This window comes from Drosophila hydei, unplaced genomic scaffold, assembly GCF_003285905.1.
Source record: "Drosophila hydei strain 15085-1641.00,03,60 unplaced genomic scaffold, DhydRS2 tig00000315-arrow-arrow-pilon, whole genome shotgun sequence".
NCBI lineage: Eukaryota > Metazoa > Arthropoda > Insecta > Diptera > Drosophilidae > Drosophila > Drosophila hydei.
The window spans coordinates 218,610-244,810 of NW_022045707.1; the positions used below are offsets into that span (position 1 = coordinate 218,610).

General features: G+C 40.3%; 1 protein-coding gene across 3 annotated transcripts in view; it reads left to right on the forward strand.

The window, feature by feature from the left end:
• The window catches only part of LOC111593177 (Krueppel-like factor luna), a 63,202-nt gene that overhangs the window by 33,738 nt on the left and 3,263 nt on the right, over positions 1-26,201 (forward strand). Inside the window, exons 2-4 of one of the 3 annotated variants that reach the window (XM_023305787.2) lie at positions 23,396-24,677; positions 24,739-24,885; positions 25,023-25,540. In XM_023305787.2, the coding sequence (XP_023161555.1) occupies positions 23,396-24,677; positions 24,739-24,885; positions 25,023-25,030 (1,437 nt within the window). In that variant the 3' untranslated portion in view covers positions 25,031-25,540. Of the gene's footprint in view, positions 1-22,940; positions 23,198-23,395; positions 24,678-24,738; positions 24,886-25,022; positions 25,541-26,201 lie in introns of those variants that run through there. The other 2 variants (XM_023305786.1, XM_023305784.1) reach the window with 2 other exon arrangements.

A 26,201-nucleotide genomic window follows, 5' to 3' on the forward strand; every position in this document is an offset into this window, starting at 1 on the left:
TCTTACTTACAGTATACTCCAGCCCTCGACCCGATGGCAAAAGGTTCTACCTGGCGACAATGGCGCCCCAGAAAATTAAAATTGATGCGGGCCGTGAGATTTTTCACGCCTCATTGTTGAGTGAGTTGTATAGATGGGGTCGGAGTGTAGAGCATGTAGTGTGCTCTGTATATGTTTTTTGCCAGTGGCACTTGCCCTTCCAATTCTACTTTCCCTTCCATTTTACGCATGTCCCACAAACCTATTTAAAGGCCAGTGACGTGTCTGGCCATCAGTTGCAACTGCATAAAAGCTTCAAAATTGCAAGGAAAAGCATTTAAGTAACATTGTGATCGTCATTATTATCTGCACTCAAACATTTTCCATTCCCAGATTCATGCGGGTCTGAAGAAGCACGCTAGCCAATGGAAATTAAAATTTCCGTTCCAGTGCCTGCGTGTGAAACTCAAATTGCAATGATAATTGCAAAAATATTTGCAGGCCTCTCGTCGCATGTCTCTTCACTGTCTCTGTCTCTGTCTCTGTCTCTGTCTCTGCTATAACTACCTATGAGTTTTCGTGAATTCAAGAATGCCGCCAGTCAGTTCAAGGCCTCACGCAAAGATCAGAATTTGCAGCTGGGTAACGTTTTACAATTGCGTGGACTCATGGTAATTGCATTGTACTCGGCTATTGTCATCATCATCAACAGAACAGAACAGAGCAGCAACTGCTGTCCACTTGTCCCTTGTGCTCTAATAAGTTGCGGCATCTCAAGTACGTCATCTTAGGATTCGGTGCTTGTTAAGAAGGATATCCGCCCTTGTGCTTTTATAATTTTATAATTTTATATAATTTTATAATGATGCACTGAATTATAACGCAGGAAATCTCTATTGCAGTGTGTTTGCTTAAGCATGTGTTCCAATTTATTGGACAGCTGAGTAGAATTACATATGAAGTTTTGATCTTAGAGTCTTAGAATTTTGTGGTTTCATATTAAATTTTACTTTTCACTCGGCACAAGCACAATTCAAACCACAGCGACGCAATCCATCATCATACTTTGCATTTGTTTGCGAGGCGCCACAAATATTTCAACTCTCTGAGTGCCAAAGTAAAAGGCTTCCAATGCAAATACATTTTGAAAGTACATATTTGTTATGTTGGGTATGCATCATAGAAGGGTGGCTGGGTGGTTCAAACGCACTTTTTTATATTGAACACACGTCGGTTCACTTGAATGGAAACGCCACTTGGTATTGCATTGAATGCATTTTACTTGCATGCCATAAACGCTTTGACGCCATCAATCAACACGGCAGCGTTAAGTACAACCGCGCCAGGACGCTTATTTTATCTATATTTGTATCTGTTGTGTATTGCTGATGCAGCTCCTGGCAGACTGATGGCTGATGCCGACTCCTTTCGTCTTTTGAGGCTCACCGCGCTTCGCTTCGCTTGGCATCTTAAGTGCTTTTTGATTTCGCATCTGACTCGTTGGCTCAACGAGCCTGAAATCTATGAAATCCATTCACACAGAGGGCTTCCTACTATTGCCCCGATTTCACAAAAATATGTTTTACTTTTAGTGTTACTTTTTAAAACATTGCTCCGCCTGAGTGCAGCTTTCGTTTTGCATAATTAATAATTGAAATTGCAATAGCAATCGCAATTGCTATTCGAATTGCAGTTGGAATAGCATAGCAATTGGGTATTTTGGCATGTAATCCTATTTGTAAACACATCGCATTATTAATATGTGCAATTTCGAATAATAGCCAAGGCCACCGGATATGTAAATAAATAATAAATAAAATTGTTTCATTTCATAACCGTTCATTTGTATTAAAGCCCAATTCAGCAGATAATTAAAGCGTCTCACTGTAAATATTTAATTATAAATATTTAGGCTGATACCTTTATGCTTCGATTCGTTCGATCGTTATATATTTTGTATTTATTTCTCTAGTGAATTATTTATAAGCGTAGGTATCTACTAGAAGCATGTCCTTCGTCACTTATTTTCTAGTATTTCAGTATAGTTCTAGGCTATCCACTGTAAAATTCCAAATTATAGAACTCGGAGGAGTGGCAAATAATCATAAAAAATGAAATGCCGATGCAATCGTCGCTATATGCGTATTTATGTATACAAAACACATATCTTGATATAGAGACAGAACGCAGTCATTGTGTTGCTTGGTCGGCTTACTGACTGGGCCCCTATTTAATTTAAATGTTCGCTGCTTAAAGGTCTTTAGAAGTGTGCGTAGGAGGGAAGTTGTTTAGCCGATATGGCAGCTTAAATACGTACCTGGACCGAGGCGAATACCTCAATACGGCCACTCGCGCCTCCTCTTGTCAGACAGTCAACAACAATTCGCCGCGAGCTAGAAATCATGTCTAGAATGCTTAAGTGCGTCGTGAAGCCAAAGTCAAGTGCCATGTGGAATGTATGTGTATACTTGTGGCAGTGGCACGATAGCTCTCTCTCTTTTACTCCCTCCCTGAATTACTCCCACCCGCTCTCTCACGGTCTCGCTCTCGCTCTCTCTCTCTCTCTCTCTCTCTCTCTCTTGTAGTCTCTTTATTTTTATATCTCTATATCTTACTTAGCGTAGGAGTGCTATGAGCAGCCATATTAGTTCAGAAGTTTAATGAACTCCAAGCATTCCTACGCTTCAATTCATCAATACAGTTATCAAATGAGAATAGTTGTTGCTGTTATTGTAAAATGTTTGTCATTTTCAAAATTTTTATGTGCACATTGTGAATGTATAGAAATTCGATTTGCATATTTATGGAATGGCGGTTAGCCCCCTGGTACGTGGCTTTTAATTGTGACCAGACCTGCGTCTCATGATGGCATTTTTTAATTGTGTACCTCGTTGACTTTAATAAATTACTCCAAGAGAGCACTCAGAATCAGCAGAGTGCTGGCAAAACAATGTCTGTAAGCTAGCAAAAGATTTGTGTTTTTATTCACATTTTGCACAGACAGACAGCCCTCTAAGTTAATTGATTTTCATTAAAAATTCCTAGTAATCGGCTATAAAAGTAGACCAGGACAACTATCTATATGAGAAAACATTTTTAAAATTTAAGCTGCACATTTTATTTATTTCAACGTTTGCAGTACCAGGCATCACATGCACACACATTAATAGCCTCTCTGCCTCTTCACAAGGTGCAAAAGCAACAAGCAGAAAGGAAAGTTGTGTAATGCCTTTACAATGATTACGCCTGCTACAATGGCAATCGAAACGCAACAACAGCAAGAGAAACAACAATATTAGCAGCCACAACAACAACTACAACAACAAATCATCTGTCGACGCTGCCAACTGGCAACGGTTTCAACTTTTCAAATAAACTTCATGCGGCTATGATCCGCGACGTTACACTAGCTGTCTCTGTTTTCATTTTTTTTTTTTTTGTTTGTGCTGGTTTCATTACCACCCTGTGTAAGCCTACGCACACCCCCTACAGCCCTCCAGCCCTTCAGCTTTCCAGCCCGGCAAGCCCTGTGCTCGATTGTGCGTTCATTGCACCCATTGCAGTTTTGCTGCAGTCGCTGCTCTGATCTGCACATTGTTTGCTGCCGCAGGATATTAAAAATGAGAGGCTAACTTATTACGTATGCGCCTAGTATCGCCTAACAATTTGTTGGTATTAACAATTTCTCGTTTAACTATGACAAATTTAAATGGTTTAACCTCTCATATGCTTCCAATTATTTGGTTAAATATTGAATATTACTTAACTGTTGAAAATCTCTCTAACTTTCAATGTTTGAATATTTGAACACTTAGCATAGCAGTGATGCTTCAATCATAATGTCGTTGAGGAATTTTTAATCTAGCGTCATTAAAGGTAGTCCACGAATCCTGTTAAATGCAAAATGCGCTGAAATGAAAACCACATTTTGATATAAAGGCATTTGCAGCCGCACCCTAGCCACACACAGCGCAGCAGACAAAGTCGTCGAAAACTGTATGGACCAACTGCCAGCCCTGTCCGTTGTTCTGTCCCATCTGTCTGGCTCAGGCTCTCAGTCTGTTTGTCTGTCTGAGGTCTGCTCGTCTCTCTATATAGATATATAACATATACATATACATATGTGTGTGTGTATAGAGAAGAGGCGCATGCCTTAAAGAGGTTTTACAGTGTTTTCTGTGGCACACACACAAACACCCAGCCACAAGTCAACCCTTATTGTATGGCTCAGCTCCCTGCCTCCACTTCTTTACTCCACGCCATGCACAGGATTCAAATGTAGCGGCAGCCGTGGGCTGCAGCATGTTTCTGCTTATGGCAAATCCCTGCGCTCTAAAAAATTTTTAAGTATGCTGCACATTCATACAGTACAAATACACACACAAACACACACACGCACATATTCACAGTCACACATTAACAGTGAATCTGAATGCTACGTTTCCTCTTTGCATTTGCGAAAACTTTTGTAAAATGACAAAAATATGCCCATTAAAATGAGCAAATGTTGGAATTTATGTACATTAGAAAAGGAGGCATACACATACAGAGAGAAAGCACATCTCTCACAAGGGATGCTCTTTTATTTGCCAATGAGGGTTGGGGCGTTGAAGCTTTTACGTTGCGCTTTTTGCACTGCTACGCCATCATCCATTCCACCAAAACCCATTCATCTTGCTCTGCATGCGCCGGCAAAGAGTAAACAAGAAATTCTGAGAGAAATGGAAGCCGAAGAGAAGATCTCTGCAGTAGGCCCTCGCATTTGTCAGTCACAGAGCAAATAATTAGCGTGACCTTAATCAGATTGGCTCGGCTGCTTAAATGCATTAGGATAGTTCTATAGCTTAAATGCGGCAGATGAGATGCTATGCAGCAATCTTGACCCCAACTTCCGCTCAAAGTTGGGGCGAACTTTAAACGCTGTCGAGCTAAGTTTGGTCGGATTATGATTAAGCGAGCATAGTGCAAAATTTTTTCAATTTTAGTGAAAACATCCCAAGATTCGGCGTGTATTGCAGACAGACAAATAAATATGGCTAGATTAACTTGGCTCTCAATATATTGATTACAACTATCTGAAACTATGTTATCAGAAATGTGGATTACTGTGCAACATTCAAAATTGAATGATTATGTTAAGTTTCTTTTACTTTCTGATTTGATTTGATATATCCGTAATGATTGTGTACTTTAGCAACACGATAATAATAAGTTGGAAGTAGGATTCGATAGCATAGAAAAACTTGGAATTATTTATTTTCCAGTGAGGGAACAAGCATAAAAATAGTTGTTGAATATGTTGTTTTCAAGCAAAGTTTATGAGTGGGCTGTCTGACCGGCTCTGTTGAACATTTTGCGACAACAAGGACGAGAAGAGTTTTCTACACGAACATATTTTTATACATATAACAAGCTGTGAAAATATTTCCACACTTTTGTCCATTTGTTTGGCCACTCGGCACTCTTGACTTTAACTTGGGTTAGCTTTCTGTCTCTGTGTCTGACTCTTTTCTTACTTTCCTGTCCTGTTTTCTATAATCCGTTCATTTTTATTTTCTGCTTTTTGCTACTCGTCCTCTGCATAACTTTGTAGCCTGACAATTGTAGCCTGTTATTGTTGTTGATGTTGCTGTTTATTGTTCATACAGCAATTTCTTATAATCGATTTTCATTGTACCTTAGCATTTCCTGGGTTTTTCTTTCGCTTTTGACGCGCACTCGCCATATGTGCTGCGGCGAAGTTGGCTTTGCTTAGGTCCATAGTTGACTTGCAAAAGAATAAAATTCAACTTTCGCAAGCAGTCCAAGCATAATATAACCTTTGATTGGTAACCTAATGAAATCATGAAAGCTTCAATGAATTCGCGCTTTTGATATTGTTCCTCCCAAGTCACAAGTGTTTCGGTCAAATTATTAAAAACTTTTAACGAGCCAATTAAAGCAGATCTACTTAAGAAACTTGCTGGAACCTTGTTTTGATCCCATAACATTTCTTTTGTGCTATTTTCCAAATCTATATCTGTACAATTAAATAAATTATAGCCAATTATAAATTTTCGACACTGCTGCCCCAATTTTACTTTAGCAATCATCAGAAATAAGCGAAGTGACATAAATAATGTAGAATTTGGCTTATCCCTGGCTGTCAGGTCAATAAATCAAAATCAACCTGTTTAGTCAAGTAAAACAAATTCATGTTTTTTAATGACAACGATTCAAGTCTGGTCTTGGCTCAATTTATTATTGTGGCCATGCCCGTTGGTAAGTTGGTAACGGACAAAATCAGACATAAATAAATCAATGCGCCGCAGATATCGTCTCAATGATTGCCTATGATAAAGGTCGCAATTGTGAGAGGCTGTCTGCCAACCGAAAAGCTGTCAAAAGTCCGTTGCGATAAGCTCGCTCACAACATAAATTTAGATGTACTTATTTGGCTTGACAACAGCCTAACCTTCCAAGGATTTTGGCCCGATAGCTGACACTGGTTTAAAGTGGCCTTTGTATGTTTTAATAATTTGTTTTCGTATTCTATTCGAGCGAATCCTATTTCACAACTGAATTTAATACGCGATCTGAAAGTTTTGTTTTGCTGCATATTTATGTGCGGCAAATGGCGACTCACTGTGGATGCTTGTGACGGAAAAGCAAAATTTAATATGGCGTCATGTTTTTTAGACTCTCTGTGTGTGGAAAAGAGCGCGTGTGCGTGTGTGTGGGGGGGTGAGTGTGTGTGGGTAAGTGTCTAATAGGCTTTGCGGCAAATAAAACAAAAGAAGGCATTTTTCGGCGCACATGTGTGTCTGCCGTCCCATTGCGTTTGGTGTATTTTTGGCGTGCCTTGCGCCTAGAGCCCTGCGGCTTTTAAGCGGCTTTCGCCAAATTGTTTTTGGCCAATTCTTAAATATTTTCAAGCGCGTCGGCTTTTCACGCCTTGCAAAATATGCGATACAAATGCTTAATAACAGCTATAAAACTTAATATGCCTATGCATATTTACGCATGTATTCATAAATCTACAAAAATAAATGAAAATTTGTGCATGCGAATGTTGAGCTGTTCGGTTTGGGGGCTGTGTTGCATCGAACTTAAATTCATAATAAATAATTTACATACGGTTTCATAATAAGTTCAATTACCAGCTGAAATACAGCGCCGTTGGTTATTGGCTTTTACTCAACCCATTGTCGAGCAAGTTCCTCTATTAAGATTATTTATTAATTTTTTGGCCTATCCGCGGGGCTAATCCCGGCTAGATCCCACTGCCTCCACACAATCAAACTTAATATAAGTACTTTGCGAAAACAAATTTATAAAGCATAGATAATAAGATGGCGCCTGCGTCATTATTATCATCTTCGTCATCATCAGCTTCAGCGTGAGGATTTCAAGAGCACTTAAACCGTTTTGTTCGCTACACGAAGGTAAAGATGGACGGGGTGTCCCTCCCATTAGTCTATCAAGCTCTCCGTAATGGCTGTTGGCTTAAATTTTTGCTGCTGCTGCTGCCGGATATTTTTGTTAAAATTTTCAGGCCCACCCACAAATCTGAGCGACCCAAAATTTACGCAGCTACTTAAAAAACTATGCAACGTCGCTTGCCAGCGGGCAAAACATGGCTCGAGACTTGGTAAACGTAGCAAGAACCCGCACTGTAATCCAATTCATGAAGTTGCTTCAACTGAAAAGTTCCGGGGGAGTTGAGAAAGAAAAAGCAGCCAGCTGTCTGCGCAAATTTGGCGTAAATTTAATTTTCAAATAAACTGCAATGCGCCAGAAGGGCTTTGCCGCTGCCATAACTCCCCCCTCACGTTTACTTAAAAAATATGCAGGGTAAAGGTTTGAAAAATATTCAATGCATTGCATTTACATCTTGTTATCGCTTGATTAATTGTCATTGTCCGTGTCAGCCTGCAAGTTGAAAATAGAGAGCGGAAATGGTTCGCTGTCTGTGAGCTGCAGAAACGACATGGCTAAGAACTTCAAAAGCAGAAAGTTATGTTGCTTGGCACCCGTTTGTGATGCTGTAGTAATTTGCAGATTTATTTCTTCTTGGATGCCTGCTTAATGAATATGCGTACCGCCAAAATATTGCTTTAATGTTCAGCTTCTCATCTCTATAATTTTGTTAAAAGTCAATAGATATCAATATATATACCCTTACTATTTCTAAATTGCTCAAGACACTGCTTTATACTGCTGTGTCCACATTTTCTACAATCATAACTTCGTCAAAGCTTGCGTGAGGCCATTCAAACGCCACTCACGTACTCGCTCCGGAAAACAACAAAGAATAAGCATGAAGCAAATAACTGTATATATTTTACTCAGCAAAAGGAAAAAAACGGTGAACATTGCAAATTTGTAACTCATTTGGAAGCAAATTAAGTTTCTAGGGCTTCCAAGGCAACGCTCCAGGCAGACCTTTAATGTGCACCGTATAAATTTTCCTATTGGGCAGGCAGGTGGTACTAGGAGGGCCATTAAAGTAAAAGGGCTCCCGGTCCCAAGGAAACAGAGAGAAAAGACGCCTAACGCCCATATAAGCACAGTAAATTATCATTAGACACGGTGGTTATTTTATTACGAACTGACACAAAACACCCAACAAAATGTTTCCGCCGGTGGTGCCTCTTATGCTACAGTCCAGACGACCTGCTATATTTCAGATCCGTAATTTCAATGGCAGGCAGTTTTATGAATTATTTTTATAATTTAACAGATAAGATAAGACATAATGTCTGGGGCTTCCATAAGTAGTTCATGAGACGGAAGGAACATCCCGAAAGATAAAACCGACAGGTTAGTTACAAATTCGATTACCAAGCGATTTAAATAAACAATTCGGGGGTTTCTTAAATCACGCGCGCTAAGAATCAAAGCCAATTACACCAAAAGTTTGCAAGCGTAAGCTCATTAATTTCAACAATAATAACTAACTTACTTTGACCTATATCACTGTGTGTTTAGAAAGGCCTGTAAATAAAATCGCAAAGGCATTTCGTCAAACTCCTGTCAGCCGTAAATTGGCGAGAGACTATGGCATGAGCACATAAATTTACATGTTGAACTGATATTTGGAAAAAGCTTATAATTACTGTATTGTCAAGAGCAAATATAATGCGGCAAAGGTTTTGTTTAATTAAGAGTGATTTGTTGTCCATATTTATGTGTGTATATGTAATACCTCATGACTTGCAACTTGCAAAGGTGTCTCGCTTTAGAATACCGTGCTTGCATACTCAATGTTTTACGTTGCATGTTTTGCAAGTTGCACACTCAGCTTATTAGCGCAACCCACTTAAGGCAAACAAAGCCAAGCTAAACTGTTAATCGCCGGCAACACCTAAGACAAACAAGAACAGCCACAGGAAAGGCAGTTATTCCGAGGGGCAGTTCCACACCCGAGGACCTTAGTATAATTTCACCTGAAGCTTTACCCTATTACCACTCCAGTCCCTCACCCCCCTCAATTGGGACTTTTTGCATTGTTTGCACTCGGCCACGTGAATGCGTATGAACCTAGGCAATCCGACAGAGAGAAAAGAGAGAGAGAACGAGCGAGGGAGAGAGAGAGAGAGCGACGGATAGGCAAACTGGCAGACAAGCAACAGACAAGACAACTCGCCGCTTGCCGTCCACTTTGTTTGAATTTGGTCTGGGATCTGGTTTCGTTTCGTTTTACGTATAAGCCTGACTGCATTTGCAAGCACCTTGCACTAATTTTGATGGACTGCCAACTGCCAAATGCAATGGCTGTCGATTGCTGCCTGACAATGGCAGCACCACCACCACCCTGATTTTCCATTTTCAATTGGATCAGGGTATAAAAATTCAGTTTATAATATGTTCTATACTTGAACTATTGGGTTTAAGGGAAAGCTAACCAAAACAAAAATATTGTGGGGAAATTTGCATAAAATCTAAATGTTTACTTGCTAAAACGAAAATAAATAAACTGGTCACAAAACAACATAACTATTATAACAGAGCTTGTTTTATTCATGAACAGCAATAACAATAACAGTAGCAAATTGTAACATATGAGAGCATATCTTTCAAATACAATTGCATCAATAAAGAAATATAAACAACAAGTAAGAAGGCTCCAGCTGGGGTGCCCGACTAGGAGATACCCTGAACCTAGTTATATATGCGATTTTTAATATTTACCATGACTTGTATCGAGCATTACGCAACTCGCATCAACTCTACTACACCGCTCAATCGACTGGTTTGTCGCCCTAATCAGGAATATATACACTTTATGGGGTCGGCCACGCCTTCTGCTGCCTGTTACATACATTTGCACAAAACCATTATATCCCGTTTTCCCATTTTCAATACGATCAGGGTATAAAAAGTGATGCACTTTCTACTTTATGGTAAATCAGATTAGGGCCACTCCTCTACGCTCAACGCTACACTCGCACACACATACAAACACGCCGGCTGAGCTCTGTTACAATGTCAATTGCAAAATTGCAGATTGTTTTATACGAAGTTGCTGGCTGCAGAAATTCTTATTGTTAATTTAGCAGTTAGATTTATTGCATATTTGATGTCATGGCACAAATTGCTTGCATACCACAGGCGAAACCAACAAACAAGTGCAACGATACAACTTTTTTCAGGCTTTAATTATTTATTTTATGCAATTTTCCCCATTCTTATAATATTTTGTCAAACCCTTTTCTCTCTGGCAGTTTTTAATTTATTAAAATCTCTGACAAAAATGTCTCTTATCTTAAATCAACATTTAAATTGAATAGTTGACGAATTCTTAAAGATGCTCAGATAATTGGGATGTATAATTGACTTATATTTTCTAATGTAAATATGAACAATCAATTAGTAGTTATGTCATTTTGCTGAATATTCTCGTATTTGGGAATCAAGTGAAAATTTTGAAAAGTTCTTAAGCCATGGAAATTCGAATCCACATGTAGCATTCCATTATTTTCTTGATATTTCTTCTCAAAATACGCACAAGGAAAGATCTTGTGTGCTCTGAATAGTTTGTAAGGTTGCCATTTTTACACGTGGAAGTTTCTTAATACTTTAGACTTTAAATAAATAGCTTACAATAATTCCCACGTGGCGCTTCAATAAAAATAAATTATAAAGACACGTCGAAACCAACACACATAGACACAACTACGACCAAACTGTAGCCGTTAAAAAAAATTGGCTGAAAAAGCGACGACAAAGAAGCAGCAGGACTAAAAAATGGGCAACTGAACTGCCCAGCTGTGCATCCAAGCGGCGGCAGACGAAATTCCTTTAACAATAGCATGCCCTCAGAACACCTATATGAAAAGCCGTCAAAAGCGAAAACAAGGAAGCACCTTTGATGGATTTCAACGCGCTGTTGGAAAAGAATGATCGAATTGATCGATGTTCATAAATAATATGTCAGGTAGCATATAAAGGCAGTACAAAGAATATATAGCGTAGTTCTCCGACATATGCGGCCAGGTGTTTCCACTAAGCTGTGCATAAATTAAAAAAGTAAACTTCAGACCTTGTGGAAGACGTGCTGCCTGCTCATATTCAGTTCGAGGCGATTCGCACCTATAAACAGACGAATTTTCATTCACTCATTGTACTCAGCATGACTAGTTGGAGAGCTGCACAGCACGCTTAGCAGAGCAGTAACTGTGTTGTGTCCTGGTTGTGTCTGGCTTTCATTGCAGTTAACAAATATTACGTATACGCAACAGTAACGAGAAGGCAAGCGAAACAATTTCAGGAAGTGCGGGCGGTCTGGTATATCGGGCTGCTGTTTTATATGAGTTGATGGAATTGGAATACGTCCAAAACGAAAATTAAATTCAACAATTTGTGGTTTTTTATTCTAAAAAATGGAATGGCCAACCAAACGGAGCTGGAGGTGCGTTGATGCATCATCAACTAAAGGCAGCAACGTAACCATGTTCCATGTCGTTGTATGTGTGTGCGGAAGTGTGCAATTTGCTATCCCACTGATTATTTTCATCTTTTTTGCAGCGGAATAAAAGTTTTTGCACTTCTCCATTAAATGTTTATACCCCGTACAAATTAAAAGTATAAAAGAAAATAGAAGTGTAGATATTCCAACATCGATTTTGATAGGGAACTTTTAATTATATTTATGAGATTTTAGTAACAAAATAACTGAATAAATACTCTGGTAAAGTCTTTCAAATGATTAACCATTTGCCAAAGGTTTATCCGACTATTTATTATGCTATATTCGTATAGTTTTAACAAAATATTAAAATTTACATGGAAATGAGCAAACCGAGCGTCCAATTGTGTATATTTAATCCGTGCGTAGCTGATGTGACGTCAAATCGGCACGGAGTTAGTTGTCGTAACTGAAACACACACGTGGACAATTTTATGGTAATTACCTTTTTACCATGTTGTTGGCATTGGAGCAAATTTCATTGTTAGCATTAAGCTCAGCCCTTGTCTATACAGCTGTTGTTGTTGCTGCTGCTGCTGTTGTTGTTGTTGTGGGAAAACAAACCGCAGCGAGAATTGCCTTTGTCATGTTGTTGTTGTTTTTGCTGGCGTTGGTTTTGCGACGACTTCACATGCAGGCGAGTGCCAAAAATTTGTACAATTTTCAGACGATGCCGCGCCAGCGTTTCCCATGTGTAACGAATGTGAATGCCATATAAATTAAGTGCGGCGACAAGTCCAAAAAAAAAAACAACAGCAGCAGCAATAACAAGCACATGACAGCGGTGCAACGCAAAAAGGTAATTTTGTGAGTGGGAAATTTTAGTCCAACTACAGCAACAATAGCAACAAAAATGGCAAACAACAATTACAACAAATTCTGGCAGCGGCTTTCGTGGCGCTGGCGGTGAAGGCAACGGTTAACCCAAAGTAAAACTGCAAAAAACATTTGCGTTGGACAATTACTGAGAGGACGGAGTAGAAGAAAAAGTTTGCAGTTATTCAGTCAGTGGGCGGATGGCACTTAAAGTGTGAAAAAAGTATCCAAAACAATTAAAAGTATATAGTCGTTTACAGTCTATCTGAAGAAGCCAAAGCATAGCCAACAATCATCAGTTAGAAAGAGGCGGGCAGGCCCCAAGTGAAAATAGCTTTAAGGAGTCCCAGTCCCTTATTAAATTGTGATTAATGATCAACTTATTGTGAGCATTTGTCATTTTAGTATTTATTTTCATACGAAAAATTAATGGTTCTTTAGTAAATCCTAATACAATACATTTGCAGTAAATAATTATCTGCTTTACCTAATCCCGAAAGAACAAGTAAGAAAGCTCTACTCGAGGTGCCCGACCAGGAGATTTTCCCAAGTTTGTATTAGAAAAAGAAACAACTGAAAGCCGACATTAGGACACGAAGATTCGAACCAACATTGGAACCAATCAGCAAGGCATTCGCTAAAAAAAAACAGGACCAGATTCTAATTTTGAAGTCAAGCAAAACCAAACAACTAAGGGGGTTTCTAAGCAAGTCAGAGACATCTTAACTGAAAGAAAGAAGGTATCCAGAGAGAAGGAATAGGAGTAGGCGCAGGAAACCCCATTAACAATTACTTTGGGTGTTTTGATGATTTTTTTTACTTTGACCGTTTTTTATGCCGAAATGGAAGGCATGCACCCAAATAATAACCTAATTAACCTGCTCACCTTTTATGTATTTTTTAATGAGAGTGGCTATGTGACAGCTGGGTCCGTTTTCCTTAAGCAAGAAGTAACAGCAATAATAATAAACTGGAACTGTTGTTACAACCGCATTGCAAAAAATTTCAAACAATTGCTGTCAACTTACAGCGGAAACTTTTGTAAACTCATTGCTGCTGATGTCACCATAATTACACACAGACCAAAAAGAATCTAAAAGCCAAAAAAAAAGAGAAAACCGTTATGTATCAGTCAAGGACTGTACAGCGGACATTCAGTGAATGACCACAAAAGATTCATTGGGCCATGGGCTCCACGCCTTATTCCGCGAGGTTGTATAACCAATGCATACGCGTTTTTAATTTCCCAACAGTTTATCGCTGCTTCCTTTTCAATTTTGGGCCCAAAAGCTGCCATTCAAAGCCATTCCGCTAACTTCCGTTTTATTGGTGTGGAGCTCGACACTCGACACTCGGGCACGGACTCGGACTCGGACTCGAATTCGGACTCTGTATTTGTATCTGTCTGTATCTGTGGTGTTCTGCGGCTTGTAATTGCTAATATCCGCTTTTAATTAAGCAACTTCCTTTTCAGCATTGTGGTGCGGACTGTTGGGTTTGTGGACTGTTTTTTTGAGCTGGCTTTTGGGTTTCAGCTTCGGGCGTTCTGATTCCTTTCTGTTTTGGTTTAGCGTTTTTAGTTGCCTTTTCGTTTATGTATGTACATTTCATTTTAATATTTTTTGTAACTTGGGAACTGACTGTGCATGCCAAATGTTATGATATTGACCCAAAACTCTGGCGTAGTCAGAATAATTTATATTTTCGTTTTTTATTATTTTCTCTTTAAGTTGAAGTTTAAAGTTTTATTTCAATTAACTTAAACAAACAATGTTTAATAGGCGAATGCAAAGGCGCACACCAACCAAAACAGCAACAATAGAAAACATTGGTTAGCTGGCCGGCTGGCTGGTCAGTCGTGTGTCGCGGTCGCTTGCCGCCCGCGCCATCAATAAAGATACACAGAGCGTATCGAGTGCCTTCGCCCAGAACCTCGACATGTCCTATGCACAGTAACGTATGCAATACAACTGTGTAATAGCAATAGCAACAACCACAGCAGCAGCAACAACAACAGCGACACGTTTGATTGGGGTTAATTCAACATGGCAAACGCAACAACAGAAAACCTCCACCACCATTGCCATTTATCGACCGTTTTTGCTCGGCGCAATTTTTGTTATTTGTTCTCTGCTTGGCTTCCTTTTTTGAGCAACTGTAATGGAGCAAACAGTTAGTATAGAATGCAAAGAATTGAAATGGAATAAATACTTGTACTGTGCTTTGCGCTGCAGTAATAAACAAAGGAAATGACTCTGTCGCAAATGTCTTAAATTAAATATAAAAAATTTAGTTTTGTAAATATTTCCAATTTCTAAGGAATAAACATATCTGAAGTTAATAAGGCTATTGAGAAGGTTTTCAATTCGCAAGGCTTGCCACCTATCACGGGTATGTAGAGGTAGTCTTATCGATATGATTACAACTTTATATATAAATAAATTTACTACATTTCAATATCATAGAGTTGCAAGGAAACATCATTGTCCTGCGGCTGCCTGCATTGAGGACTTATTCATGAATTGGGCGCATCGACTAATCGGCATTGTTCTCGCTTAAGTGCCAGCAAGTAGGCTCAATCTCGCATTAGCAATTGCGTTTTAATGACCAAATACAGCAGCAGCAGCAACACCAACAGCAGCAGCAGCAAAACCAACAGCAAACGTTTCTGACTGCCTTAGTAATGGCTGCTGGTAAGAGGCTTAGACAAGTTGTTTTTGCTAGTAGTTGCTGTTGCCCAAATGAATACTCAATGAGTGCACCATTGATGCAAAGCTTGGCCAGTTGAATGGACTTGGACATTCGACGCTTACAAACGATATGTAAAGCAGCTGTTCAAGTTACTTTTTGGCAGCTTTACAGTTTAAAGGTGAAATCGATTGTAATTGCATTGCTTGCTGCATGGTTATGCCGACCTCAATACATGACTCTTTCATTTACAGTCTTGTCTGTGTGTTGAAAGTTAAAAGTAAGCTAGAATAGGGCAACTGTGCTGACATAAATATATGATGATGTTGACCTGTCTTTAAATCCCCAAGTGTTGAGTTAAAGCTCAGCTAAATAATTGCAGGGGCATTGACCGTCAAGTAACTTGTACTTTCTCGTATATTAAAACTAGTTGCAATCGCTTTGCTCGCCGAGCGTTCAGTTTATTGTGACAATCGGCTCACACGCTTTTCTATGGCTTCGCATTACTTGTCTTGGGAAGTGAATTCTAGTTAACGCACCAGGCGGAGCCGCAAATCTGAAAAACTGCAAGCTGATACTTTCGAAGTACTTCTACGCAGGATATCATCATCGCCAGAAACAACATTCTGCCACTGCCACTCAGAGCACTTGGGCAGGTAAATCTCAGTCTCAGTAGCAGCCAGCAGTTATGGCACCCGAATCAGCCCATTCATTGCCTTGGCAGCAACCAACTGTTGCCGTTATAGCCTGTCGGCACTTTTTAACAATTACTCAGCTTTACGATTCATTAAGTCTTTATGTTGCCAGCAGGAATGGATTAAAATGCAAGGACAGTCTGGTTCGCCTGCCTTGCTACCTACTGCTGACAGTACTATGTATTGAAATACTGATGGTGTAATGGATGCGGCTAATGGTTGCAAATTATCAGACAAATGCTCGGCTTGCGTAATACTCTGCAACTTGGTCGTTAGACAGACCAATAACTTGTCAATTTGGTCACAATTGGCAGTAGTCATCGATGTCGCTTCCTTAGACAATTTCTATGACAAATGAAAATCTCTTGTTTATTTACCAGCCAATGATGTATACGTTCAAGCAAACGCTCATCAAGGATATGTGCTTATCTGGTTTGTAAATAGTAAAAGATAATCATAAAGTTGTGCATGTTGCTGTGCATGTAATGGCAAGAGCATACCATACACATTAAATGTCAGGCTGCGTTAAATAAAATAATATTTTACTTAACGAACGAGCACTCAGATAAGTTGCCTCTTCTGCTTATTCTGCTACAGTTGACCCACCCAAAACATATGCAAATTTCGGCAGACGAACGAGCGAGGCGAGCATCTGGAGGGCCACAAACAATGGCCAGGGTGTCAACGTGTTCATGTGTATGTCCGATGTTCGTGTTCAATGAGCGATAGAGAGCCAGCAGACAGAAGTAATTTTGTTGTTGTTATGTAATCTTTTATTTCCATTGGTATATTTATGCTGGTAGTTAGTGCAACTTTATTTTTCCAGCTTAGCCGCGGTCATTGTTTTATAGCCGCGCATCGCGTTCGACGGTTTTCTTGACTTAAACCGAATGGAAAATGCCCAACATTAAAGTCAGTCTGTGCGAATTATTTTTATTTGTAAACAGCATCAGAAACATCTTTTACACAGAAGAAATTAACCTTTTGATTCCTACTTGGCCAATAAGACCAGAAGGACTGGAATTGAAATTGCTTCTGAACTAGCTTCAGGGTTTCTTTTTCATAGACTAAAGGAAAATAAAACCTGCCTTGTATACAATTTTGTCATTTACCGCTTCCGACAATCAATATAAAGGAAGGCGATAACAATCTACGCATCGCCCACAAAACTCAAGGCGAAACAAGACTGTCCTTGTCAATGCTGACCAGCTACAAGTTACCCTGTACCACACACATTCCAATGCTGATAGGCAATGAGTCAAGCTTTAGTATATTGGTTACGATTGCGTCTGCGTCTCATCGTAGGTTTCAATAATTTGTTACGCCCTTTCTTTTTAATTTTCCTCTAGACAAAATGCGTTGTTAAACACGCTTTGGGTCAATATCATAAGCCGTGATATTTGTTATCGGCAAAATGTTAGACAAGCACTTCTGTTGTCACAGAGGAAGAGCAGGCGTTGATAAGGAAAGCGGTCCTTTACCCGTATGGGTGATAAACATTGAACACGTTCCACCTTGTGCGGTCTTTGGGGTTGGCCATAAAGTGTGAAAGCTACAACAATTGCATTATCCTGTCTCGACAGTTTTCCTCAGCCCCTTTACTTGTGTATGGGCATGCATATACCTAGTATAAATAGCTTTTAGAATGTGCTTGTTTTGTCATTTATGTCTTATCTCTATGATATTTATCCAAAAAAATTTGATTTTATTACCGAGCTCAGAGATGCACAAACCGAAAAACTATATAGGCTTTCGGTGTCAATTCCAAAATCAATAGCTCTAAGGCGTCGTCAATTAGTAAGCGTATTTAATTTGCTCTGTAGCTGAGAGCGCTTGAAAGATGGGCATTGAGAGCCGGTAAGAGCAGATTTGTAGATGCAGAAAATAATTGGTTGTTAAAAAGCCTAATCTTAGTGACAGTATAGAAAAAAGTTTACTTTCTCTCTCACGCCTACAGAATGAAAGTTGAGCCCTCAAACAGCGTTAAATTTATTTATTATCATTGTCAGCATCATCATTTGGGCAAAGTGTCATTTAGATGGAAGGAACAACAACAGCAGCAGGAGCCGCAGCAGCAGCAACCATGGAAACGGAAACAAGGCGGCGACATGCCACAAAATGACAAAACGAAGCGTAAAAGAAAAAATACAGGCAGCAACAAGAACGTCGTAATTTGCGTAAGGCACACAAATACTATCAAGTTCAAAGCTAATGGCTAGGGTGTTGTGGCTGTGGATTCTAGAATTCGTGAATACCACGACTGCACAAGTCGTCGTGGAATCGAAGAGAACATAATAGAACTGAACCGAACCGAACCGAAAAGAGGACTACATATGGCAAGTGGCAAGTGGCAAGTGGAAAGTGGCAAAACACAGTTTGTATATCTAACAAAAGTAAAAGCACAGGACGGTCAAAGGAGCTCGACGCTATTGGGGTTGCTGTTATGAGGGGTGACGCTAGCAGCCGAAAGACGACCAGAAATAATGTACGCATTAATTCCTCATTTAAATTCAACGGCGCGTACGACGCATTAGTTGCGTCAAGCCCCATCTCCACACTCCTTACTCCCCACCCCTCACTCACCAATCTGCCAGAAGCAGCAACCCTGCTGCTTTTGTTGTTATGTGTAGCATACTTTTTGGCACTGCCACTGCGACACTTTTTATACTCTGTACCATTGACATTGGGAAATCAGGGTATAATAGTTTTGTGCAAATGTATGTAACGGGCAGAATGAGGTGTGGTAGACCCCACAGAGTATATATATTCTTGATCAGGGCAGCAAGCCGAGTCGATTGAGCCCTGTCCGCCTGTCTGTCTATATTTTTAATAACACCGCTTTTTTTAATTAATTAATAATAATTAATAATTTAACTATGGAAAATATTAAAAAATGTAGATAAGACTGGGATCAGGGTATCTCCGAGTCGGGCACCCCGACTAGAGCTTTCTGTTCGTTTTGAAGTGTTTCTCGATTGCCTAAGAGCGAATTCCGCTCGCCATTCCTGGGCGAAAGTGATCAACGTCGCTTCTCATTTTCCATCCTTCTTGCTCGCATCTGTTCCCTTGTTTCAAACTACTTATGTGAAAGGTTGCTGCCGTTGTTACTGCTTGAGCAGTCGGCAACTTTTTAAATTAGCATAATGCCTGAAATTATGCAACGCCTTTTGTGTCAGACACTTAAGTTGGTTTTCAGTTGTTGCTGTTGCTGCTGTTGTCGTTGCTGCGACTGCTGCGACTGCTGCTGATGTTGTGGCACTTTAAGTGCACTTTGTGCCCCCAAAAACAAACAACAGTTGCAGCAGAAGCAAACAAAACCAACAACAATAACATCGCGACATCAGCAAGGGGCGTTAGATGGGTCTAAACCCATTCAGAAAAAACCAAGAAGTAAATGAACACATTAAACTTTGTAATGTGTATGTATGTATGTGTGTGTGCAGTAACGTCAATAATTCAATTTTCTGCTCCTGCTGTACAACTCTAGCTTTTAGTGGCCTGTCGTTTGTCTTTGGCTGATTGTTATTGCCAAACGTACTGACTTACCGATGTTATTTTTGTTACTGCTGCTGCTGCTTCTGTTGCACTCACAGTTACTTACAACCAGACAGATAACAAGCAGGAGCCGCACAGTGAGATGTCAATGGCAACAATTGTTGCAATAATCCAATAATCCACAAAATTTATCAATTGCTGCGACAGTTCCACAATTCTGGTTCTATTTTGAAGAATTCAATATTTATTTTAATTTTAGATTAAAAACATTTGTGAAATAGAATGGAGTAATCACTTATCATAAGCCAACTACAGACAGTTCTTTCCTTTCTCTGCTCCATTATCGCTGCTCTGCTTAACGACTTCTTAAATTGTTAAGTTTAAAGCGCCTGGTCACGATGACATTAATTGTGGGTATAATTTCATTACGTTTCGTTCATTAAAACTTTCAAAATGGCAGCCCCCAAAGAGGCGCACAGACAAAAAAAGAAGAAGAAGACAGAGAAAAAATGCTGAACACATCCCAGAGGTCTTATGAGGCGAAGCTCTCTGGAATTATGGCTCATTAAATGACAATGCAGACATACATATATACGCAATGAAAATTTGGTATATGGTGTGATTGTGGATAGCATACTTTGCGAGTAAGTTAGCAGCTGCTTCTCGGGGTAGAAAATAAAAACCGCAGGCTCTGCCTAGCGGCAGAGCGTCTGCTAATATCTTTCTAATACACAAACACGCACAGAATATTACACAAATACAGAATCCCAGAGCTCAGAGAAAAGACAGCAGGGCGCCCAAGACATGTGCCGCATAATAGCCTTAAAAAGATTTTTTGGCGTAGTCGTTGCCATCGTCGTCGTCGTCGTCGTCATCATCGACTTCGACGTGCCTCTTAACTGCTGCTGCGTCTTTTTCAATTACACACATAATTAAATATGTTCAGTCTGTCTCTATATCTGACTCACTATGTATACCGGGAGGGCGGTGTGCGATAGCGTAGGTAAACATTATCTACTGAGTGTGTGTATATGCCGGCAAATACTTAAAATCTCTCCCAATTGTGCAATAGACTCAGCCTTAGTTCATATCACATTTTGTAGATTTTAATAAACATGCTGATAATTAAATTTAATCGCAGGCTTTTATTTAACATTAGCATTGAAAACATTTGGGCGCACATGTTCGCCTCATTCCCTCGCAATCTGTATTTGCTGTGGGCCAAATTCAATTTAATTTCATCCCAAGCGCTAAAGAGTCTAAAGAGAGGCGCTGGCTGGCTGGCAATTTGAGGGCTTTCAATTCGTGCAAACATTGAGGCCGCTTTGTTTATTTCAGTTTATGTGTCTAGCATCATTCAGCATGTTAAATGTCTAAGCGTTTTCTTTCGAATTCTCGCAGATCCTTTTCAAATTATTAAATCGATTTTCAATTAATGTCAGACTTAAAACCACTTAATACGATTCCTATTTTCCTATTTAGGTACGTAAAGATCCCACTTTACCTTGAGTATTTGGAAAAAGTAAAGCAGAAACAAAATGCTGCTCACTGTCGTCCATAAGGTGCGTAACATCTTGAGCGGAAGTGAAAACCACATTTTAGGAGCGAAAAAGAACAGATACATAGAGAGAAACTGTGTTGACACAAAAACCAAAGCTAAAATGGACGCAACGGAAATTAAATGTTTTTTTTTTTATGCGGCCAACTTATGCCATAGATTAAGCCATTTGGCTCTGACATATTCTTCGTTCAGTTGCGCCCTTGTTGTGCACTTGCCACATAAATTGCTGGCAAAAAGTGTGCAAAAGTATTTCCCACCCACGCAAAGAGATAGCAGCCCAAGAGCGCTGCAAATAAATTTCTATTAAATACAAATGAGGAAAATGTTTTTTGCTTAGCCGGAAACTTTTTGAGGCCACACATCAGCGGGATTATAGAATGACGCCAGCTTCCCAGACTAAGTATCCTTGAATGTTTCCTACACTTTAGACATATCCACACTGTGTACATCCTTAATTATGTTGGCGTATTCAGGTTAACCTCATATCTGATATCTGTCAGTTGCTTCTATTTAAACATAAGCTTATCAGAATCTCTATTGGAAATTGTTGAAACTAATTATGCTTAATGGATATCCAGCCAGTTTCAGTGCTTTGTCTGACTGACACGCTTTAGTAATCTTTTGGCAAATGCCCGGACTGTGCACCCACTAGCCTTGGCGCTTTAAGGCGCTTTCATTCCAGTTGTCCATATATAGTCTAGTGTAGTCGGATATTTGGCGATTTGCTTCTGATACTGTTTGGCTCGCCACCGTGAGCAATTTAAAAGTCGCGTCCTAATCTTTCTGGCAATGCTCTTCGTTTTGGGCAGGTGATTTGTTGGCAACGCAGTTGGCGGCAAAGCACATAACTCAAAATGCCATTTCTGATAGCATCCTGGAGGATGCCGATGGCGATGGCAATAGTGATGGCAAGCTTAGCCTCAGACTCAGACTACGACTCAGACTCAGATCAGCCTTAGCTCAACTGGCATTTGCATTTGTTTTAGATGTATGTCTAGCATGTTGTATCTAGCGTGTGTGTGCTTCGTCGGGAGTGTTTAAACAATATATCAAATTCCGAACAGCGGGCATGCATGTTACATTTTATTTAGATTTTTGCACATAGATAGCACTGCATTGTCTGACTGAAGGGTTTCTGGCCAGGAGGAAATGGAAACTAAGTGCAGCAGCCGCACATTAATCATGGACTTTATCCCCGCAACGTTTCCTCGTTTCCTCGCGCCGAGACGCCAACGCCGCAGTGCTGAATCATAAACCATTTATAGTTTTCTCTTGTTGTTGGCTCTGTTCGTAATTCACACACGCAACTTGTTTGGCGACTTGAAAGGGTTAAGAAATTTATGTATTGCAATTATTTTCTTGAAATAACACTTAAAGTGATTTACCGAGCATGCTCGCAGAATGGGAATGAGAATGAAAAGCAAAATAGCAAACCTAAGCAAATGTGGAATGCGCAACTCGAAACAGATCCTGTGGCCATGCTATTTATTCCAGGTCATTGATTTTTCGCTTTTGTGTTGTGCTTAATAAGATTTGTTAAGACGAACTGGGTTGCCAGCAATAACAACCCATAATATTGGCCATGTGTGCAATTTGTAGTACCTTTAAGTGCCTGTTGCTGCACCTTCTACAAATTGTTTCACCTAACGCATGAGAAGTGCCCACGTCACTTTTCAGACCTGTTGGCTTATGGAGACAAACACCGACTTAGCTGGTATGACTGCAGCTCTATTAAAATTATTATTACCCAGCAGGCGACGCCAGACCAGTTGCCAGACCCAAATGCAAACTTACTTCTTTTATTTACGTCCATTTTTAGTGTTCACAGCAGTAACACCATTAAGCAACACGTCGTTAAGTGAACTTTGTTCTCACTGGTCGTGAACCTATAAGTATGCAGTGCTTATAAATCTGCTGTACAAAATTTGAACATGTAATTGCGCCGGAACATCAAACATAACTTACAATTAATGGATCCTATGAACCATGAACCAAAATATAACACCGCCACAGGTCACTAAATTATCAATTTAATGTTCTTGACAATTCTTTAATAATATTATACGATGCAAAGTGAAGTAAATTTCGCTGGCATGGCAAGCATAACTTAATATAAAGCTTTTCTTGGTTTCTTGATACCATAGGAAAGACAAATCCCAGTCAAGCTGCTACAGAGTGCTTACAATATTTCCTTTTGTCATTGTATTGCAGACATGTTATGAACTGGAGCGCTACCTGCGAGACGAACCTAAGCTACAGACCTACAAAAAGATCACAGATCTCGACTCTGCTTGGGACATATTCTCAACACCGGCACGCTTCTTGGAGGAGCTCAAGATAAAGGAGAGCCTGGACACGATATCGACTACCTCATCTGTGTCTTCCAACTGCTCGGGCATATCGTGGGATAGCAATGGCTCGCAGGCACTCAGCTGTGCAGTCCTGGTCAAGCAGGAGCGCATTGACGAGGACGACGAGGAGGCGGCACATGTATTATCGTGTAATGAGAAATTGGATGTGCTGTTTGCTGCGCCACCCTCAGCAATATCTCCCAATCCTAGTATCTGCAGCGCCGGCAACATGACACCCACCAGTAATAGCAACTGCACCGTCAACAGCAGCACTGTGAGCATAAGCAGCAGCAACACCAGCTGCAATACTATCACCCTGAGCTCAAGCAACAGTAGTGCGCCGGCTATCAAGGTTCGAGTGGTGCAGGCTAAGTCGCAGCGGCATTATCAACTTGGTCAAGACCACGTACATAACTTTCTGCTTCCTCCGCTAACGCCGCCGTCATCGCCCGAGTCCAACCTTCGCAGTCATAATTATGCACAGCCGCCACAGCAACGACCGCAACACATCGATGCCAACGAGTTGGCTGCGATCCTCAAGCAGCAACAGCACCACCAGCAGCAACGACAGCAAACTGCAGCAGAAACGGCAGCAGCAGCAAATTCCTCACCCGCGTCCGCCATTCTGCACTTTAGCGGCCAAACGCCTGGTGCCAAGAATTCCTCATTAACGCAAGCCACAACGTTGCAGCTGCAGCAGCAGCAGCAACAGTTGGCAGTGCAGCATTTAAGCATATCGCCGCAAGTACTAAACAAAGCTAGCAATAGAAGTTCGGCAAGCAGCCTAAACAACAATAATAATAGCAGCAGCAACAACAACAGCAATAGCAGCGCTGATCTGTCGGCGAACAACCTCAACAACATTCCGCGCAGTACAATCGTGCGGCTGACCACAGCCAATGGAACACCTGGAGCCGCTGGGATCAGCCTAGCACGTGTCATACAAATGCAGAACAATGGCAATGCTAATGTTGCTGCCGTGCTTAGCGCAGCGGCTAACAACACTAACGGCAACAACAGCTGCAGCAGTACTAATCTTGGCACTACAACAGCGATGCAACAGCAATCGGCTTCTCAGCGGCAGCAGCCGACGCCACCAATTGTTGCCGTGGTCACATCAATGTCTGAAAAATCAACAACTGGTATGCATTGATAACCCTTCCCTAACTTTCCTTTTCCTGCCTAACCAAGTTAATTCCACAGCTTCTACCAAAAATCATCACCCGCGCCAGCATCACATCGATCACAGTCCGGACGCCAAACGTCGGATACACAAGTGCCAATTCCTGGGCTGCAAAAAGGTCTACACAAAAAGCTCACATCTGAAGGCGCACCAAAGAACCCACACAGGTAAGGCACATATTCCACTCGCTGAGTACAGGGAATCAAATATGTTGTAGTATATTTTCTGCACATTAAGCAATTCTACAATAGTATCATTAAGTCCAATGCATGTTTAAACACTTTTCTGAAAAAATAAACAACAGGGACATAAATGTGTAAACTCAGTTTCGGGTTGCTGCTCCCTATTAATAAATCAGAGTGCTGTGAAAACAACATAACAGCCCCAGAGAGCATCGCATCGGTGACCCGAACAGGAGAGCAACACAGGACAGGACACAAGTGACACGTTGCATTGTTTTGCTGCCATTGTCCCAATATATTCCACTGCCAACACACAGCGAATGTTGCCGCAAACACACATATATATATAAGTCAAGTGCAGAAGCCGAGCGACCAAAAACATCCTTAAATGACGTAGACGAGGCTTGAAATTTCAATAAAAATCACATAATTCAAAAATGAATTATTGGTAACACGCATACATACAAAATCCTGCTTTTCCACACAGACCCGCCGATGAAATGATATTTTATTGCTGCCCCATCAGCATCAGCATCAGAGATTTAAGAGCGAGAGTATCGCAGTCACCTATACATATGAATTTCCATCGGTGTGCATATGATAATGCGTTTTACAGGAGTTTAAAATTTAACAGGCAAATTCATGCAATACAAATACGTTAACTCAGCATACGTCATATACTATTGGTAATAACTGTTATTGCCTATTTGATTAAACGGCTCCATTTCGTTTAATAGATTTCCATGACATACAGGGCTGAATCAGGATAATTCTACGTGGGCAACTATTCAGAACCGTTCTCTGATATATTTCCTCTCTTTTGTTTTGAACAATCAATAAGTTAGCTGAGTGTGAAAAGGCTTAAAGGCCCTTAGTTAATATAATAATATTAAACGCAATTATCTTTAAAATTACAAAGATTTTTTCTGTCTTGAAACAATATTCTCGCCATGCCATGTCTGGTCTTGCTTTGCCTTGTATTGAGAAGCGGGGCATCTTGGAACGTGCTTAATTGACCTCCCTTCAGAAATGTTTGCTCTTTTATAAGTTGTAGTTATTCTTGGGCTTGTTGATGTTTATTTTCGTTTTATGCTTCCATAATTTCGGGGTGTTAACTAATAGATAAAAGTTTTGTGCTCAGGCTTAACTGTTTTAATCCAAGCTTATTGCATAAAAGCAGCTGATTAAGCTTTGTAATTAGTTATATATGTGGCATACGCAGAGAACAGACGAAATAAGTCAAAGCCACGATGTCTACAGACGATAAAAGATTAAAACATTTCATTGGCCCGACGTTTTTA